Here is a 20518-nt window from a genome sequence, read left to right as displayed (position 1 = left end):
ACGTGTGTGCAAAGCCTGCAAAGGCAAGGCCACCTTGGTCCTGGAAGGACTGAGGGAGGGCTGCTGTAAGCCCAGAGGCTGCTGAGATGGGTGCTTGATGGTGGGCAGCTTATATAAAGCCTGAATATGCTCGTTCTGGATTTACTGTATTATCACAAAGGTCAAATTTGGAGTCTCTCGTTCTTACGATTATACCACGTGCTTCTTTCCACCCATTCTTGAGTTCTTTTTTTAATAATTTCCTGAATTCAGAACATAACCTGATCCATAACTGTGAAGCTGGAGTTTCTTTTCTTGCCCTTGGTTTGGTGGGACTTTGGGATGCTGAGCACCCCTGGCCGCCCTGCCCTGCTCGGCTGCGCTCAGCACCCCGAGGCCTCCCCGCGCACACCATGGATCGGGGCAGCAAAGACGACAACAGTGATCTGTACTTAACATTAGGTGGCACAAAAGAGTTTCCTTTTGCTCCCAGGAATACTGAAATACACGGGCAATAACAAGCAGAGATTTTCTTTTCTTTAAATGAAATTCGCCTTCCCTATTTTTTTCCAGCTTTCAAGCAGTCTTTGAAGTACTTCTGTTTATAAACTTACTTGATTTCATCTTTCGTTGCACCTCTTGTCTCTTAACATAATTTAATTTAAAATAACACATAACCCAGCCCTCGCTGTATTTACAGAACAACCAAAGGGCTCTAAACCAGGCGGATTTCAGTGAAACGCCTTCTGTCCTTCCTCCAAACCTCTGCTGGCTGCAAGAGCTTCACCCCTCAGGACCCTGAACGTTAAGAGCCAGCGTGACCACGTAGGGTATGTTTTAACGTGAAGCTTTTCCTCCGCGTCCTTAGTTGGGGCTGTTTACAAACCGCGGCCGTTTACTCCTGGTTTGGTACCCAACGCTACTTGGTGCGCGTGTACTTAGTTTATGGAGTTGACTGAGAAATGTGACTTTGGGGCTGTGTTTCCTTCTTCTGTTGTAATCCTTTCGGAAGCAGTTGCAGGTTGTCGTCCCGCTGCGGAGGCAGCCGGGCCTTGCTGCCCCAGCGCGGGGGCAGGCGCAGGCTGGCTGTCCCCAAGCCCGTGGTGTCTGCGCCGTGCTGCAGCTTGCGAAGATTTACAAAAAAATAAAATACTTATGGTTAAGAAACAAAGCATCACCCACCGTTTACATCCCAAATCCCTCTCGCTAACAGGTACAGGGCTGTAATGCTTGCTGTAACCGCTGTGGGAAGGTGCCTGTCCGCTCGTGCTCCTGCTGGGTTATTAAAGACAAGGGAGCTCGCTCCTCGCTCAGGTCGCTTCTCAGGACTCCTAAAGGTAATTTTTCCCTCCCCTAAACTGTTTGCAGAAGGGTTGGTTATTGTTTTCTCCAAGGTTCGGCTTCAGAAGGGAGGAAAGAAAAAAATACAAGGCCATTTGGCTGGTGATGCCGTGAAGTTTGCTGCTTTCCTGCCTCCCCCTCCAGCACCCACCCTCCTCCCGGCCCGGCTGCCGGGGATGGAGCTTCCCCGTTTCACCCCATTAAATGTGATTAACTGTTATTGTTCCTCCCCAACACGCCACTTCCCGCCCAGGGGGAGCGGGGGGCGGCCCGGGGGGCGCAGGAGCCCCGGCCCGGCCCCCGCCGCCCCTCCGCTCCCGGTGCCGGCGGCCCGGGGATGCTGGGGCGGAGAGAAGGAGGGAACAAAAGAAACTTCCTTCGTGCCCCCATCCCTGCTGCTCGGGGAGGGGGGGACCCCAGGCGGGTCCCCAGAAGCAGCCGCGGGGGAGGCGGCTGCAGCGCGGGCGCGCAGAGAGCCGCGGTGCACCGGAGGCCAGGCGAGGAGGCACCGCGCGCTGATGTACATTATAGATACACATAAATATTTATCTATACTGTATATATACCCCCCAAAGCCCCTTTTTTACCCCAAAAGGGCATTTCCCGCGGTGCCGCGGCAGGTGTCACCCGCCCGCACGGCGCTGCCGGGCTCGGCCCCCCCGAGCCCCCCGCCCCGGAGGCTACCGGCCCTGCCCCGGAGGCTACCGGCTCTGCCCGGGGCGGGGGAGCCCGGGCGGGGGGGGGTTAAGGCCGGGGGGTCCCCACCGCCCCCTCGCCGTGGAGCCCCCGCTGCCCGCACCCCCGGCTCGGCCAGCGCACAAACAACGCAACGGAATTTTTAATCTTTTTTTTTTTTTCCACCTTTTTTTTTTTTGTAAAAATGTTTATTTAAACCTTTTTAATTTTTTCCTTTTACAACAATAAAATATTGCGTCAATATAAACCCCTTGACTAAAACTGGTCGACAACCAAACGTTACAGCGACTCGTGTGTTTCGTTATTATTTTTTTTTTCCAACACCCATTTAGGCTCCTTTTTTTTTTTTTCTTTCTGAAACGTTTTTTTTCTTTTTTTTTTTTTAAACATAATGCGGAATTTATTGAAAATAAATAATTGTTGGCAACTGCAATAGGCAATTTTGGATAAAATAGTTGAAAAAAGCAACCTTTAATGAAAATAGCGTTTATTATACATCAGTTACTAAATGAATAAACTAAATGATCTTTCTTTAAATTAATAACTTCCAAAAAACGTTTAATATACAAAACTGTACAGTTATAAAGTTGGCAGAAATAGGCAGGTCCTCAGTGTCGAGTTTATTTTTTTTAACTATTTTTTTTAATTTTTTTTTTTAGCGCTTACTGAAAAATACTTGAAAAATATAAATGTCGAAAGGAAAAAATCTGAACGCCGGGGAGGGAGAGGGGCTGTGCGGGGAGGGGGGGTCCGGGGTGCAGGGGGAGCCCGGCCCGGTCCTGCCCGGCGGCCCCGAGCCAGCCCGGCCGCGGGGAGGGTGCGGGTGCCGCGGGTGAACTTGGCCGTGGGTGCGTGGGTGCTGCAGCCCCCCGGCCCCGTGTCCAGCGCACCCAGGGCCGGGCGAGGGGAGGGGGCGGTTACAGGTCTGCACTTTCCTGTGCTGAAAAAATGGTTTATGGTTTTAGCGACTTTTTCTTTGTTTTGTTTTTCTCCCTGTTCGTTTTGGTTTTGTTTTTCTTTTGTTTTTTTTATAAAAGCTTTTCAACAAATCCAGCATCTCCCTGTGACGCGGAAATAAGCTCAGCATGAACCAAACGCGGGCGTCTTCTGCCCCCCTCCCTCCCCCGAAATTCATGAGCCCCCTCATTCCTCTTCGCTACCGAAACAAAATACAGAGAAACTGATTTCCGAAGCCAAAGCGCAGAAGTATAAAGGTGTTTTACTACAGACCTCTCAGTCTGGCGCTGATCAAAAAGCCCAACTCATCTTCGGAAAGAAAAGGACTGGCCAATGCCACGGTTTTGTTGATGCTTAATTTCCAATAAATCTCTTAGAAATAATTATTATTTTTATTTTTTTCTTCCTTGGGAGAAGAGGGCGGGGGGAGGTCAGGATTGTAACCCGACCGTTTTACGGTGTGGGGAAGTTCTTGAAAAGGCAGAGAAAAGCTGCAACAAATAAGCCTGTTCTTCACAACCGTACGTGCGGCAGTTGGGTGCGCGGGGCTCCGCGGGCGCGGAGGGGAACCCCGTCTCCTCGGGGCGGGTGGGGGGGAGGAAGGGCCGCGGCCGCCCTGCCCCATCCCCGCTGGGTGACATTGCCGGTGCGTGGGGAAGGGAGAAACATTTGACTGCTCAATTCGATACAAATTAGGTCACAAATATTGTGTACAGTTTGTAGTAAAACACCTCAGACATTTAAAAACGCTATATAAGTCTTTAAAAATGCAAAACTAGTCTATTGTAAAACAGATTCACCTGAAATACAGCTGATATAACCAAGGCGCTGGAAGGTTATTCATAGGCACACATCTGTCTTTCCTTTTCTGTCGGTTTGGTCTTTTTTTTCTTTTTTCCCGTGGGTTTTCTGTTTTGCTTTTTTTTTTTTCTTTCTGATTTTTTTTTCTTTTGTTTTGTTTTTTTCCTTTGTCCCAGCGGAGACCGAAAATAAACCTTGTCTGCGAGTAAACACCGTGTACTGATCAGCGGAAAGGTCGGAGAGAGAAAACAAAAATATTGCCCAGGCGGGTGGCGGGGAGCCCCCGCTCCACGTCCCCGCCTCTCGGAAACCATAAGTTAAAGCCCCTGCGGAAGATCCGCGCAGCCCGCAGTCCTGCCTGCCCCGCGCAGCCCCGGTCAGAGGTCGTGGCAGGCCGTGTCCGTTTTCACGCCGTGGGAGTACACGTCGTGCTGCGGCTGCTCGCCCGGCGGGGTCATGCGCTTCTCCTTCTGCCGCCGGTTGCAGAACCAGACCCGCACCACCTCCTTCTCCAGCTGCAGGCTGTCTGCCAGCGAGGAGATCTCCTGGGCGGCCGGCTTGGGACACTTGAGAAAGTGCGTTTCCAGCACGCCCTTGACACTCACCTCGATGGAGGTCCGCTTCTTCCTCTTCCTCCCCTGCGCCGCGATCTTGTCGATGCTGGTGGGGCTGCCCGTGGAGGAGTCGGCCTCCTCCAGCCACTTGTTCAGCAGCGGCTTCAGCTTGCACATGTTCTTGAAGCTGAGCTGCAGGGCCTCGAAGCGGCAGATGGTGGTCTGCGAGAAGACGTTGCCGTAGAGGGTCCCCAGGGCCAAGCCCACGTCGGCCTGGGTGAAGCCCAGCTTGATGCGCCGCTGCTTGAACTGCTTGGCGAACTGCTCCAGCTCGTCCGAGGTCGGCGTCTCCTCGTCCGAGTGGTCCTGGCAGTGGTGCCCGCCCAGCTCGCCGTGCTCCCCGCCGCCCTCGCCCCGCAGCCCCGGGTGCAAGCCCTGCGCGGCGGCGGCGGCGGGCGGCGGGGTGAGCCCGCCGTGCTCCAGCATGCCGCCCACCGCGAACCCCGCCTGCGAGTAGACGTTGAGGGGCTGCCCGGCGGCGGCGGGGGCCAGCGAGGCGCTGTGGGCCGGGCTGGCCCCCCAGGCGCTGGGGTGGTTGGCGTGGGGCGAGTGGTGGGAGACGTGGGGCGAGCGGTGGTGGATGATGGCGCCCAGCTGCAGGTCCTCGCGGCCCGGCTTGACGTCGGGCTGCTCCAGCGGGCCACCGGCCAGCGCCGAGGGCCAGGGCCCGCCGTCGCTCAGGCTGGTCACCCAGTGGTGCCCCAGCGGGTGCCCATTGCCGGGGACGCCCTGCAGGTACTCGCTCTGCAGCAGCTTCTGCGGGTTGCGGAAGGGGCTCCCCTGCTGCATGCCCGCGCCGTCCGCATGGGCGAGCGCGCCGGAGCCGAGCAGGCTGTAGGGGTTGGAGGCGGCTGTGGCCATGGCCGCCGCGCAGCCCCCACGAGTTATACTGTGGCGGCGCCGCCGCTTCAGCCTTTGACATCCACCGGCACGGCGGCCCGGGCAGCGGCCGACCGCCGACTGGCAGCCGCGCCGCCCAATGGGGGCGCGCCGCCGGCGGGGCCGCGCCGCGCGGGCCAATGGGGGGGACGAGGAGGCCGGCCGCGGCGGCGGGGGCGGGGCGAGGGCGCCGGGAGCCGCGCGGGCCCGAGGCAGGAAGTGAATCACTCCGCCGGCACCGGGGGCCGGGCGCGAGGCGGCTCCGCCGCTTAACTCCTTCCGCGCCGCGCTCCGCGCCGGGCGGGGAGGAAGGGCGGGGGGGGACGCGGGGCACGGCTTAAATGGGGAGCGATTAGCGCCGGGGGAGCGCGCGGCAGAGGTTAAACGGCGGCGCCCCGGCGGCACCCTGCGGGACCACACCGGCGCAGCCCGGCCCGGCTCCCGACGCGCCCCCGGGGCCATCGGTCGCCCTTGGCCCGCCGGTCGGGGCGAGCCCCGCCGCTCGGTGAGCAGTGCCCGCTCCGCTCCTCTGCGCCGGTGGCTGCCGCTGCCCCGAGCCGCGCGGCTGCCGCTTGCCCCGGGCCGTGCGCTCCGCGGTGCGCGCTGAGGAGCAGGAAAAAAAAACGAAAGAAAAACCCCAAAATAATAATAAAAAAGGCCCCAAAGGCGCTTTCTGGCCTCCCCGTCACTAAGTCCCGGTGGTGCTGTCTCCAAGTTTGCAATACGAAATTACCCGGGCGCGGTGCGTGCCTGGCGTGCGGTCTGCGGGGGGGCGGGGAGGGAGAAAACGGGGAAAAAGGGGAAAATCAAGGGGGAAAAGGCGGGTGGGGTCCCCAGGCCCCACCGGGGGGGTCGGGAAGGGGACAGCTGTGCCCCCCGGCTCCCTCGGGCCCCGCGGGAAGAGCCCCGGTGCCGCTCCGCACCCGCGGTGCCCCGGTGGGGTGCGGAGGGACAGCTGGGCCCCTCGGCGGGGAGAGCCAAACCCCTCGTACCTCCGAACCGCTCCCGAGTTAAAAAATGACCTTTCCCTGCATAATTTTGGAGGTAACCTAGCTGCGTAATTATATTTGCACTTACAGAAGACTGCATCAGAGTTCCCTTATTGGTTTGAAATTCCATTAAATATATTGCAAGAGCTCCTAGGTTAAGCTTGATTTAAATTTGCATACATTTTCATATATTTAGCAGAAATAAAAGAAGGCTTGCAGCTACCAGAAAGTCATTAAGGCATTAGTTTCTCTGAGAAGACAGATCTGAAGAAAATTCAAGAAAATGAGAAAATAGATATAAATAAGGTGAGAGCGCTCCTCTGATTCCTTTATAGCCGGGTAGCATCGCTTTCCTCATTATAATAATAATAATAATCACAATAATTTCTCGCCGGGGCTCGGGCAGCGTGCGAGAGGGGGGCAAAGGCAGGGCTGGCCGTTAAGGAGCAGAGGCTGGAGGCAGATCGCGATATATCGGGGAGGTTGAGGGTCTCCGGGCGCATCCCCGGCGGGCGCTGCGCTGCGCACCCGCGCCCGCTCCGCGCCTGCCGGAAAAGAAATAAAAAATAAAGTTAGCAGGTAGCGGGGGGGTGTGTGTGTGTGCCAGTGGCGGGGGGGGAGCGGGGGGGTCAGCGGGGAGGTCAGGGCATGAAAAATGTCCCTGTGAGAGCCCCGGTTCTGCCGGCGAGGGCTGCGAGCGGAGCAGCGGCGTCCAGCACCGCGGCCGAGCCCGCCGCAGGCGCGGGGGAAGGCGGGGAGGGCACAGAAAGAGTTATATCAGCAGCCCTCTTTCTTTCTTTTTTCACCCTCCCCTTCTTTCCTTCCCCCCCCCCCTCTCTCTGCCTTCATAAGCTTCTCGAAATAAATATCACCGAAGCCCGCGGAAGGAAAAAAAAAAAAATCCACACTGTATAAAATCGTAACTAAATTATTTAAAATTAATTTGCACTTTAACTTCCGAAACAATTTTTCAAATCCCATTGCCCGTGAAAATAGATGTTCAGCTCCGCCGTTTAATTAAGGCAGAGTCTCTGGCAGGGAAATAAAACCCCGAACGTCCCGTTGTAATGTTTGTTGCAAATGTCTCTGAGGCAGAGCCCGGCTCCGCGGCACTCCGCTCCTCACGGAGGAGACTCTCACCTCGCCTAGAGCAGAGTACGGTGTAGTTTAAAGTGTTTTTATCTGCATATAGTTAAATCTTCTTGCTGTTCTAACTAATCTGCTGGAGAGGGTTTCTTTAGCTCTTTCCTGTCAGTCTAACTTCCCAAGTGTAACAGATGCCGCTCTCAAGCGGTCCTTTCTGCTGCTTTTCTTTATTCAGCCTCGCATATTTCTCCCCATGATCTGGGTTTCCATAGAGAGAGGAATAAAAGGGGGACCATGGCCACAAATCCCCTGCCCCATGCAGAATAAAAGAGCCTTATTCAATAGACGACCCCGTCTGGACATGGGAGAAAAATAAGTACATGCAAAGCTACTGTTGCAAGAATTTGTAACTTATTTTTCATAGACTGAAACCCATTAAAGTTATATAAAAAAAAAAAGTTTCTGGGTTTGGACCGTGCGCTCCAGCCCTCTGGAGCCGCCGCACTGGAGCGACCCGCGTTTCCCCAACAAATAACTCGCTTTAATATCTATTTTTTTTTCTTTTCCCTGCTAAATCTTTGGCATGAAAAAGATCGCACAATAGCTGAAGGCAGCCTACCGTCTTGGGGCAGCTAGAAGTCGCTATAGAGAGGGGGAAAAAAAAAAAAACAACACCTCTTTGAAGTGGAGGAGCTGTAATTGTGTCGAGTCCCCTTGGCCGGAGAAGGGGACCCAGAGTTTCTGGGGGTCCCCCGGGTGCCTGGCTCCGACGTCCCGTCTCCCACCGTTCTCCCCGGCACCGAACCCAGAGATTCCCCTTTAAGAGCTATAACTAAATCGCGGGGTGCGGTTGTGCGTGTTTCTATGCGGCTCTATAGGCGCCTCTGTATAGGTAGGGTCCTCGGAGAGAGCGAGCCCAGAAGCGGGAGGAACGGGTTTATTCTCGTGGCAGGGCTGGTTTTAGTATATTTTAGAGATTTTTTTTTTTTTTTTTCTCATTGTTCGTCTGAGGGAGGGGGAGGGAAAAAAAAAAGAGTCTAAAAGGGGTTCGTTTTGATTGTGTTTAATACAGCATGAAGCTCGGAGCGGTAAAGCTGTGCCTCGGTGTCGTGACCTCTATATTGAAAACTTCACCTTCAGCACAAGTTCACTTTAGAGACAGGACGACTTAGATTGCGCTCGGTGGGAACAAGCACAAATTTAAAAACAGAGTCAATCAGAACGGGGGGGTGGGGGTTGGGAAAGGGCAATTTAACCGTTTCTGAAGGCAGGAGTTAAGGTTTGCATTGTGTCCGTCGAGGCGCTGGTACCAACATCGCAGCCCAGCCACCCACCCGCTCAGCGAGCAGGGCTCAGGAACCGGCTCTTGGATCTCCGGAGGTGCTTTGTGAAAACCTAACCTGCATGGGGGAAGGTTAGGAGGAAAAGAGGAATTTACAGAGTATTAGCAGAAATTAGCCAATACCGACACAAGCTCAATTAGTTCCTTTTTTTTTTTTTTTTTTTTTTTTTTTTTTTGTCTCTGTTGGCTGCTCTTGAACGTGAGTAAACGCTGTGCGGGGAGAGAGGAGGGAGAGCCACAGCCGCACTGCCATCTCACAGCCACAGCCAGGAGACGGACTGCCAGATCGCAAATTAAAATAGTCCTAATGTAAGAATGAATGCAACACCCCCAAATTTCTCCAGCACCAGCCCGTTAGTAATAACCCCGGCAAGGAGGGAGCGTTGCTGCGGCCGGGCTGGTCCTGCGCCCGGAGAAAGGCTAGGGAGGGACAATAAAGCCAGTCCCGGGCAGAGAAAATCACAAGGTAAATAGCATTTGTATTCTAACTGCTGCGGTTTGGGTGACTCCTCGCTCCTCTGCTCGAATCGCCTGTTATTATTGTTATTATGATTATTTTTTTCCACGCTGTAAATGTTTGAAAAATGTACTTGCTGGGGGACAAAAAAAAAAAAAAATGTCGTTCATTTGTGCAGTACCACGACCTGTTCAGGTCACTGTTATTTTTTCGCTGGGTGGGTTTGTAGCAGGTATTGTCTCCTACATTTGGTTGATTTGCAGTCGAGAGAAAGAAAAAAAAAAATATTCCGGGAAGTGTCTCCAAAGTGCACATTTTTACCGTGGGACCAGTCTTGCCGCTTATTAAATCCATGGATGGAAACGTCGGGTTTTGTTGTGCTTAATCGAGAAATACGGATGGCGAGAGGGAGCGGGGGGCTCGGGCAGAGCCGGTCCCTGGCCGGGGCGGTCAGCGAAGTGCGCGTCAGCTTTTGGGGTCACGGAGGAGCTCACGGATCTGCACGGCAATGCCGATCACTTCCCTCTTGCGCAGGCACTTTCCTCCCCGGGCCATCCAAAGAGGCGTGGGGACACGGAGGCGCCGCTGTCCCCCCGGGTTGGTGGGCGAGGTGCGCTCGCTCCCCGCAAAGAGGGGCGATGCGGTTTGCGGGGGGACGGGACCCAGCTCCCTGCTCAAAGCAGAGGCCGCCCTGCATGTATTTTAGGAATAATTCAAATACAACTCCTGAACGGACAGATTTCTGCTCAGATATATGTAAAGGAAAGTGGGTTGGATTTGAAAACGCACTAAATGACACGCTGTTTAACCTCTGTTGACTAATGAGACACTGAAGACAAATAGCTCTATTCCTTGGATGACAAATACCTGCGTTGTCGTTTGTTAGCTTACTGAACACTTTCAATGTGCTTTTTTTGGTTTTGTTTTTATTTTTTTTTAACTATACGTTTTTTGCAGCTTTGTAATTCAGCGTGCAAAGCATCCAGGATGCTCCTGGTCCTGCCCAGGGATCTAAACGTCTCCTGCACTGCGAAGCGCCTCGTCATTCCTAGAGTTACATTCATAAATAAGTAGATGGTGCTGCTAATTCTCTGTTTTCTCACAGACGAAATGTTTACGGCTTGGTGGAAAGTTTACTCCCCGTTTCGTTCAGGTCGCGCCAATCAACGCTGTTACAAAATCTGAACTTTCAGGCCAGGCTGTGTTGCTAAAAGATGTTTTCCTTCGTGAGTCGCGCTTGGGCGGTGCAAGAAAGTGTGAAGGGACAGGAGGCGGTTCAGATTCGCTCATTCACACGGGACCGTGCCCGTGCAGGTGGAGGCTTTGCCAGAGCCCCTTGTCCTCGCCGCTGGGCTCTCGCGTGGGGCCGCGGGTGGCGGAACATGAGCCTGGCTGCGCGCAGCAGACAAAGGCTTTGCCCACGCGTGAGCTCTGACCCTCCCCGGGAAGCCCGAGCCCCCTGCCCCGCAGGCTGGGGGTGCCTCCTGCCGCCCCCCCTCCACCGAGCCGGGGGGGCCCGGAGCACCTCGGGCGGCCAGGTGATGCCGGAGCGGGGGACCCCCCGCTACTCCCTTCTCTGCTTCGGCTTCACTGTGTCCTCCCACCCTGCAGCCCCCGCAGAAAGAAGCTACTGGGGCTAAGCCCTCTCCAGCCGCTTCCCCTCCAGCGTGGAGGTCGCTTGGCATCTCCTGGCACCTTTCCTCTCCCCCCCACCCAGGAGAAGCCCAGTTAAAGCCGCTGGATGCTGCAGCAGCCCTTCCCCGGACCTGCCCCTCTTTGCCCTCCCCGGGGCGGAGGAGCAGCGGGGAGCGCCGGGCACCGCGGGGGCTGCGAGGGGGGCGGGGGGGAAGCGCATCGACGGGCGGGCGGTAAATCAGCGCGGTCCCCAGGACAAACGGAAGCGCACACGGGAGAGTCGCCATCAAAGGGGCAGAGGCAGCCCCTCGGCTGCGCCGCCTGCGAGAAATAAATAGGAATAAATCAAAGTCGGGGTGCTCGGGGAGGGGGGGAAGAAGGCTGCGGCCGGGCCTTGCGGGGCAGCGGCTGCCCGGACCCGACCGCCGTCCTCGTTCCACCCGGGAGCGCTGGGGAAATGCACTCTGCAAACTTTTAATGAAATCACCGGCGGCATCGATTTTGGGTGTGTTTTTTCTTTTTTTTTTCTTTTTTTCTTTTTTTTTTTGTTTTTTTTTTTTTTGTTTGTTTTTTAACGGTGCTCCAGCCATTGGAAAGTGTCCCTCCTGGGGACGCGGGCGGAGGGCAGAAGGGAGCGGTGCAACGCGAACTCCGTTGGACTTGGAGTTACTTCATATTTTAGAAAATAAACAGCATGCGTGAGACTCCTCCAGGGAGCAAGGGGGGCTGCGGAAGGCTTGAGCCCGCCCAGTAAAATTGGGGGTTCAGCGGTGCAGGAGTTGCAGGTACCAGTTTGTAGGCCCTTCATGGACCTCTGGGAATGTCCCCTCACCGGGGCAGCCGGGGGGGTCCATGCCCGGGCTGTTATTCTCGCCCTCGCTAATGAAGAGCCCCCAGCAGAGCCGGCTCTCCCCCTCGGACAACTAATTTTTGAAGTGCCACCTTCGAGTATTTCCTATTTGCTGCTTCTCCAAACTGTTTAGAAATTACTAGTAGCGGATAAGTAAATTGCAAGTAACCCTACTGAATTAGGATGATTCTCTATCAGTTTAATTTATGTTTTATAGTTAGTTTAGCCTTCTGATTTGATTGCCTTAGTAATGCGAATTGCCTACAGCTGCTGACGATACAGCTTTAATTCTGTTTTAAAGGTCATGTAAACATGTGCCTGTAGCATAAGGAATGCAAATTCAATTCCCTTTTAATGCTTCCTCACATTCACTTCACAGCCTTCACCTAGAAAATTAGCAGGATTTAATAGAAAACCCTTTGAATGTTATGATTTCATTACAAGCCCCGATCCCTCCCAGGCGTGGCTCTCCCTGGGCCACCCCACGCCCGTGACGCGAACACCGATGCGCTTCCCACGCCTTTTTTTGGGAAGATCAAGGCGGTCTCCGCCCCGGGACGGAGTCCTCATCTTCACCCCGAAGCTTTGTTTAGCTGGAGGTAAACAACACACGACTGGAGGATCTGGCGACATTGCGAATTACCCCCTCAAAGGGGCGAGAGCATCATGCAGGTGTAGAGTACAGCTCTGCATTAGGCTCTCGTACAGCTGCGTGTTTCCCTTACGTCACGGTGAAAGATGGTGCTGGGAAAGGAGAAATTGGGTAAAAACGTTTGGTTTCGGATGCGGTGGGATGTAGAAGCTCTGAGCATCAGCAGGAGGAGAAGCTGTGCCGAGATGCCAGGGTGATAGGCTTAAATGCGAGGCGCCTGCTCCTTGAAGACAGGCATTTTCAAAATAATTTTTAAACACAGCCAGGCCTGAGTTCATGAGAGATTGCTTCACCCTACTGCACTCTAGGGAAAAAGAAAAAAAGAAAAAAGGAAGAGCCAAAAAAAATCCCCCCCACGCCCTTCCCCATGTTTCTAAAGGGTTTTCGTGAAGTTGTTGGGAAGTTTGGCCGGGGAAGCCTTTGAAGGGCGAGGCTGTATCGAGCGGGGAAGAGCGTCAAAAAAAAGAGACTCCGGAGCCGCTCTCAAAAGGGAACGCTCTGTCACGGCATAGAGATAAGGGGTGAGGCGACTTCAGCGGCCCCCTCCTGCCGGGGGGACCCCACCGCCCCCGGGGGAGCCCGCACCGCCCGGGGGGACCGGCCCGGCCGGCCCCGCTCGCCCTGGGGACGCCTTTCGCTCCGACGGCGGTGGCGAAGAGGTACCTCCGTGTGTCCCCCCCTTTTGGTGATGGGGTGTTTCCCTGCGCTCGGAGGGTGTTTGTGCGGTCCCCAAAGGCAGGCAGCATCCCCCCCTCCAGCCTTCATCCCCACCAACCTGCCTCTCCATCCCTGCCTGCACCCACTCGCTGTGGCCATCGGGTGCCCCCCCGGAGGGTGAAGGAGCTGAGGTGCTGGAGGGCACCTGCCCCCCCTCTCCTTTCAGAGGGAGCGAGGAACCCAAGCTGTGCCTGTCCCTCTCCTTCGTGAAAAGAAGCGATTTTTGCAAAAATCTTAATATTGTAGTAACAGCTCATTGGTGATTCTGTTAATGTTGCACACCTCATTAAATAGCCCCAAACACAAGGAGGTTTAAATGACTTTATTGAATTAAAGATAGCATAGGAAATCACCTATGGTACTTTTATCAAATAATTAATGTAAACTATATACATATAGTGAGAGAGTCCTTTTAACAAATCTATTCATAAAACGCACGGGGGTTTACTTAATGGCTGAAATAACTTAGAGCAGCACAACTCGCTTGAAACATGCAGCCACACTCCTGCGCTTCCTAATATGTTCCTGTGTGTTTCCCTGAGTGTTTTTCTTCCTTATCTTTTTTATATCTGAAGTTCTATTCCCCTCCTCTACTCCATGTATTTGATCATTTTTTCAAGTCCCTTGGCTGAACCAATCTCTTTTCATGCAGAGGATAAAAAGAGAAAAACTTCAAAGTAGGTTCAGGTAATTAACAGCTGAGGGGAATATAATCTAAACCATAGGCCCTGCTTTGCACCCAGGTCTGCTTTCAGAGCCAGCCGGCAAGGGAGTGCCTATTCCCTATAGCATCCAAATCTGCTTCCTCTGAACAGCTTTGCCAGGCCTCCAGTTATCACATCTGCATTTCAAACACCATGTCTCTGGCATTAATTATTAATTAGCCTACAGTCACCCCAGAGGATTTAAGTTCCAGCCTGCACATACTTATTCATTGACCTCTATCTTAGTTTTTGTTGGAAAAAACCCACTAGAATGCTTAATAATTTCCTTTCTCTCAGACCCTCTGTTCTAGTTTCGTGGAGGGGAAACAGTATATTTTTAGAGATGGAAAATCACAGGGTTGTCTAGAAATTTGTTTAGAGCAAAACGCTATGTCAAGAGTTTGAACAAACCTTTTCAAAAGATTTAGAAGGAATATTGCGAAAGTATTTTTACCTTTGACAAATGAATTTATGGATTTCCCAGAACTGAGAGGTGGTGGATAGAAATACAATGCGGTTCGGCTCTATGCGGAATATCACTTTAAAAATACAAACTGGATTTAATTACTGGGTAGCACACTTACATGATCCAACTGGTGCAAACGTTTATTTGAAAGCTCTGGGGTTACGCTGCTATTGACACTAGTAAGAATGAAAAAAAATGCTGTTGCAAGGCACATTGGTACTTGGGCATTAAATATGCACTCCATCCTCAGGAAGGTGGAACTGGAGAAGTATGTTTTGCATCCTTCCCAAGATAGTTTGGAAGATGCTCTTTAGCCGTTAGAATAAGTACATATCTCACTACTGCTTTCTTGGCTGTCGTGTATCTCAATATTAGGGTTCCAGAGGTAAAAAAATCGGAGTAATCAGGTAGGAACTAGGTTATACGACTCTCCTTTTTGCAATGTTACATGAAATTCAAAGTGATGGTTACAGTTTGGATGAGTTGAATACTGGATACTGCCTTTTGTTAATGTATTTTAATACCACAACATCCCAACCCCCTGAATGAGTCCTATTTTACTGCCTCGTGCAATTATCCGTAGATAAACTTCCTTAAATATTACCATGGTTTCTCATTTTTATATGTGGTGGGACTATCCCAAATAATCATTGAAACATAAAATATTCCTCCACTTTTCTAAGGAAGTGTTTAGGCTGTAATCACAAGGTCAGCCTGGTTAACTTCTATGCCAGCCCAGAATTGATTTTTGAAAGCATTTAATCTACGCCTAAGACTCTTCTGAATTTCTGTTTAGTGAAGAATATGGAAAAGAAGTCTGATGCACAAACGTACGTAGTTAAGCTGCTGGGCTATCTCAGTAAACAAAAATGCATTTTTCCAAAATTGCAGCTGAAACAGCCCTTTCTGTAAAACCACAAGCCTTGTGTGCCTGTGCTGCAGCAAATGATCACCTCAAAATAGATGTAGGGACTAATGCTGCTGACTTCCACGAGGGATCTCTCTCCTTGACCTCCCTGAGAATCTTGAAGACTTGGCTTGTTTCTGCTCTTTTATTATTTTCACATTTTATGGGCAGATCTGGAGAGCGTTCAGCATTAAATAGTAAATATTTTTGCCTCTGCTTCAAATATTCAGGCTAATTCTTAGATACAAGTTTAACAGCAAACGTACCTCTGTTTCAGAAGGAAGAGAGGAATAAACAATACTTCAGATTTTGTTTCCAGAAAGATTATTCTTGTTTATAAAAGAACAGAATGTATCTTGATGCTGAAGAGCGGAGTAGATCTAGGCTGTTTTAATAAGATCTCCAGGACCTTTTAATCACTTCTACAGTGATACTAATACCAGTAACAACAGTGATAAGGCACAAACCCCTGGTGTGAAACCAGGGTTGGAATCTGGTCTTTGTAAATGTCAGAATGTTTCTGGAATTAAAACTTAGCTGTTAATGTAGCTCTGTACCTTATGAATATTAAAGAGGAACAAGGACGAAATTTCTTCCGTAGCAGAGTAGAGTGAGATGTTGTTTTAGAAAACAAAACACATGGCAGCTTGATTTGCAGTGATGTATCTGGTGTGTTTTTAAATGATGGCTAAGAGTAAGGGCTGCTGGGTTGGGGTCTTGCTGGTTTGAGCCCTCTGATGCTGTCTTCTCATTTTTTCCCGTGGTTTTCATTTATTGCCTGGGATTGCAGGATTAACAAGGTTCTTGAGATACAGATTCCCTATCCCAGGATTGGAAAACTCCTGTTACCAGTGCCGTTACGTTACCTTTTTTTTGGTTATAGTGCCAGGAGTGAGGAAAGCATGAATGTACAAATACAGTGTGTTTGACATGTTATGAAATATTTGTACTGTTCTTGTTATGAGACATGAATTTCCATACGAAGCTTATTTTATGGTTAATTTTATATATATTTGCATTTATAGTTTTCCATTAAAGCTTAAATGTTTTACTTCATTGGTAAGACCTAACCCTTGGCAAGTGTGGAAATGCTTTGACCCCCATTCTTATTATACCCTTCACTTTGTGCTTTTAAAATAATGCATGCGATAATTTTACAGTAGTGACTAGCATCCACCAAGGACTGAGCTGTAACTGCATTCTGAATGTTTCACACGAACATGTTTTGAATTCAGATTCGTAGGTTGCAGATCACTTTTTATTTAGAGAAGCCACATGGGCAATTCTGATTTTATATTACTTGAAGAGTGAGTATAGTAAAATACCATTGATTTCTTGTTTTTAAAGCCCATGGACATCTCTTGATAAAGCCCTGGTTGCTGTGTTGAAGGAGTCTTGCCCCCCTGTGCACTTGTAGGTGGAAAAATCTTATAGAAAGAAGAGTAGGTGAAGGTGGAGATCACTGCAGGTATTGCTGTGTCAGCAGAAACGAGTTCTTACATTAAGAAGAGTACATGGGGCTGGACCTTCAGCTGACATAAATGGGCACAGTGGCATTGACATTCGGGGAGCCAGGCTGGGTTACGTGAACTGGAGATTGGCTTAGTCTAACCAAAAGATTGCATGAGTGATATCAGAATTGTTTTGCATAATGCCTGGGGTGATCTAAGCCCTTGTAAGATAGTTTGCCTCCTTGGTGTAGCGTGGCAATGATGCAACCTGACCTCCGATGTGCAGAGGGTGCAGGGTACATAATGCCATGAGTGCGTGAACAGAGATTATCAGTGAGAAGCCAACAAATGCCTGTGATGGAGGAGATGTCACTGATACTCAGACTGTGTGACGACAGTAAGTGAATGGTGACTTCTGCGTGGTGCCCATTACCTGAGGTGTTTCTGCAAGTGCTGTAGGTGCACTGAGGGTGCTGAGTCCACCTTGAACTCTGTCAGACCGTATCATCACTGTACTCCTAAACTTTGCTTTGAGCCATCTCAATCTTAAAAACCCCAAATGTAATGTCCTTAGACCCCTTGCTGACCCCAGCCTGGCGCTTCATGGTGTGGCATGAAAACCAGCGTAAAAACTATTCCTAAAGCAGCAGTGAAGTGCTCCCGGGCTCAGCCTGGCAGGGGCCAGCCCCCAGCCCCTCTGCTCGCTCTGAGAGCGACCTGCAGATGGGTTTGTGGGATGGTTCCTGCCGGGCAGTGCCTCGGTACAGCCCCATCCATCCGATGACATCGGTCATCGTGCCTGGTGCGAAGGGCTTTCAGGGCAGCATCGTGGCAATCCTCCACAGCCTTCCCTGCCTGGAGGCTCTTGTCTTGGCAGGGCCTCTATGTAAAGTTTTAAAAGACTTTACAGAGTTTCCCTTCCTCCACCATATAGGTTTTCCTTTCTTTTTCTTTTTTTCCCTTTGTTTTTTTCTTGTTTTTTTTCTTCTTTTTTCTTCTTTTTTTCCTTCTTTTCCCACTTTTTTATTTAACTTTTTCCCTCCATACGTAAATCACTGGGGCTTCATTTACTGCCTTTGCTGTTGGTTTGAGTTTGTCGTGGAAGGTGTTAACGGGGCCAGGCTGACCTTAAGGTAAATTGTCACTATTTGGGTGACGTTGTGTCAGCTGGGAGCCCAGCCCACTGGTTGCAAGTAACACGCTTGCTGCAATTAAACACTTCATTGCCAAAATGTGAACAACATATTTAAAAATTGTTTATGTACATAAAACAGTGCATGCAACCCGAAGAATAAGAATGATCTTTGGGAATTTTTGCCTATTATTATTATTACTGTAAGTTTTTAATCATAAAACAGAGTGTATGTGTGAGCCATGTAGCTGCTACCAGCAAATCACATGTAACACTCAATGGTAATTGTGTTCATAATTATGGAGTTAATTGAATTTATGCCAGTAAAAACTAGCATATAAAAGGTCTCTCAAGATGAAATGTTTTAGTTAGGGAAGAATACACTCAGTTGGAGTATTTAATAAAAAGCAAGTAGTTCTCATATGCGGGTGAGCTTAAGCTCAATGAAATAATCTCCCAAAATGCATCTTCTCCATAAATGCTGTTCCAAACAAACTGCAGTATCACATAAAACCTGTGAATTCTTGCAGTGCTCCTATTTTGCCCTCAGAAGGAAAAGCAGCATGCTCTGAGGTGTTGCAAACTGGAGGGAGATGTTGAAGGAGCTTTTCTGGGGCAGCTCAGCACCTGCGTCTGCCCGGCTCGTCAGGCGTTAGGAGCGCGCTGCAAACGCACCACGGCACAGCGAGCACTGCCGTTAGCGGTTTAATGTCCTAACAACACCATGTGAGAAAGAAAAAATTTGCTTGTAGTGTTTGACCTTAAAGGAGTGGTATCGTTCATTCTTTTTGTGATCCTTTAGGTGTTTTGGTGCCACTTCAGGTGAACTTCAGGGCTGACTTACAGCTCAGCGGTTCCACAGGGGAGTCACAAGATGTAATACAACACAGAATGTGGACCTGTGTGTCTGCTGTCTTTGTCCTGTATACTAGCAACTGATTTATTTTTGAAGAGAAAAGAATAAGGGTAATAATTCCCCACTTGTAAGGTATTAAACCTGTATGTCTAACCACGAGCAGAGTCATCCTTCTGAAAATGAGAAAAGGTTCGATAAAAACGTATTGGAGTGCTTCTCCTTCTCCTTCTCCTTCTCCTTCTCCTTCTCCTTCTCCTTCTCCTTCTCCTTCTCCTTCTCCTTCTCCTTCTCCTTCTCCTTCTCCTTCTCCTTCTCCTTCTCCTCTTTCTCTCCTCTTCAGAAAAACATAAGGGGAAAATATTGCTTTACCTCTTACAGCTCTAAATTCAGCTCTAATTTAGCATCACTAAGAAAAATGATTACTCCTTTTTTTCTAGGCAGGAAAGTCTTTTTTTTAAGCATACTTACTGCAAGAACAGTGGCAGCTGAACATTTTTAACAACAAAATAATATGTATTTTGAAAAAAGAGCCTCAAACATCAGCTAACATAGTAATGACCTGGCCCTGTAGGAAACTCAGCTTTAATACCCCTTTTCCAAAAGATGGTGTATTGAGTTTCATTATTTTCTACTAAGATTCACTGGAGACTGTTTCTTTTAATATCCTGTTTTTACCTACTGATGAGATTGTTTTGAGTGTGTAAAATATAAAATATCGACAATTGGACCTCAGGTCCCTCATCTTTGGTAATATAGAGTTTCCATTCACTGTTAAAAAGTTGCCTGTTCGTACTCAGTTACTACACTACATTTTAAATATTATTGATGTGACTTGATGTAATAAAAAAACGTAAAGTCCCCCCCAACCCCAAAGTGCAGGGGCTTTATTTTTGTGATTTCTCCCTTCCGAGAGCCTCTCCCCTCCCCCAGCAGCCGCACTACAAAGCTTGTTGTACAGGGACTCCATTAATCCTACATTTCCTAGATGGTATCTGAGGCACAGTGGGTTTCCACAGAAATTAATTTGTCCTGACAACAGGCCTAAAGATTGGAGTCCAGGGATCACTTGGCAAATTCCCTTTAAACTGAGCACAATAATAAACAGAAAGCTGATAACGACAGTTCTGAAAGACCACACAGAGGAAGGACCCCGAGTCGAGCCGCTCGGCGTGCGGATGCCTCCGGTTACCGGCAGCCGGGAGCTTTCTGCTCGATAGGAAAATGAGCGCACTGATTTATGCACTTCTTAATATCACAGCCTGGGCAGAACTAGCTTTGTCCAGTAACGCACATCTTTAACTCTTTTCTGGAATAATAATAAAAGTTCAGGACCGATCTGTTTAGACCATTCTTATTTAATATTTGCATCAATAGCTCGTGGCCATTTTTCCTCTCTTTCATGTCGTAACATAGCTCTAATTCTCTCAGTACATCTTATATGTAAACAGTAAAACAAGTTGAACAGCAGGTAACATAATATTTCAAGGAATGCATCCGGAAAGTTCACCATCTCTTCTAAATATATTTTCTTTGTACCCTTCGAGATTGTGCTAGTGTTTGGGTTCAATTGTCTTCTATGTAGTAATTATTTATTAAGAGTAGTAAAAAGCATTTCAGACAGCTTTATTGCCTGTTTGATTGTTTTTATTTATCTTTGCCTTTGGTGCGTATTTAAATGCTGTTCTTTTCCCAAAGTTAAGGTATAATAGCTGTGTTGGAAATATATACTAATATAGTAAGTGGAAAAACAAACATTCACTGGATATTTTAGAGCTTGTCTGGCCAGGAGCATTTCAGCCTCTGATTTTTGTGAATATAGAATTTAGAATTTCAATGATAATTAGGATTTGTGTTGTGTCAGTAAACCTCTGCCAGTTACATTTCTGAAAAAAGCCATCATTAAGAGTTAGGACTGATAAAGTGATGTCAAGTGAGATATACGCTGCATAACTTTTCACTGCTTGAGTATAGGGTATGTAACTGTAAGTAATGAATTAAAGAAGGAGG

At 49.7% G+C, this 20518-nt stretch overlaps 1 protein-coding gene across 1 annotated transcript; it reads right to left on the bottom strand.

Annotated features, from left to right (window-relative positions):
* Positions 1 to 4151: 4151 nt before the first annotated feature.
* Positions 4152 to 5249, bottom strand: POU3F4 (POU class 3 homeobox 4). The gene has a single exon (XM_068412057.1). It carries the CDS (start codon positions 5247 to 5249, stop codon positions 4152 to 4154), a length of 1098 nt encoding a protein of 365 aa, XP_068268158.1.
* Positions 5250 to 20518: the final 15269 nt, after the last annotated feature.

This window comes from Nyctibius grandis, chromosome 13 (genome assembly GCF_013368605.1).
Source record: "Nyctibius grandis isolate bNycGra1 chromosome 13, bNycGra1.pri, whole genome shotgun sequence".
Classification (NCBI taxonomy): domain Eukaryota; kingdom Metazoa; phylum Chordata; class Aves; order Nyctibiiformes; family Nyctibiidae; genus Nyctibius; species Nyctibius grandis.
The sequence above is the reverse complement of the archived record's forward strand: the minus strand, read 5'-3'. Positions and strand labels throughout refer to the sequence as shown.

Excerpts from the sequence above, each read along its gene's own strand:
- POU3F4 (XM_068412057.1), bottom strand. The coding sequence starts at position 5,249 with ATGGCCACAGCCGCCTCCAACCCCTACAGCCTGCTCGGCTCCGGCGCG.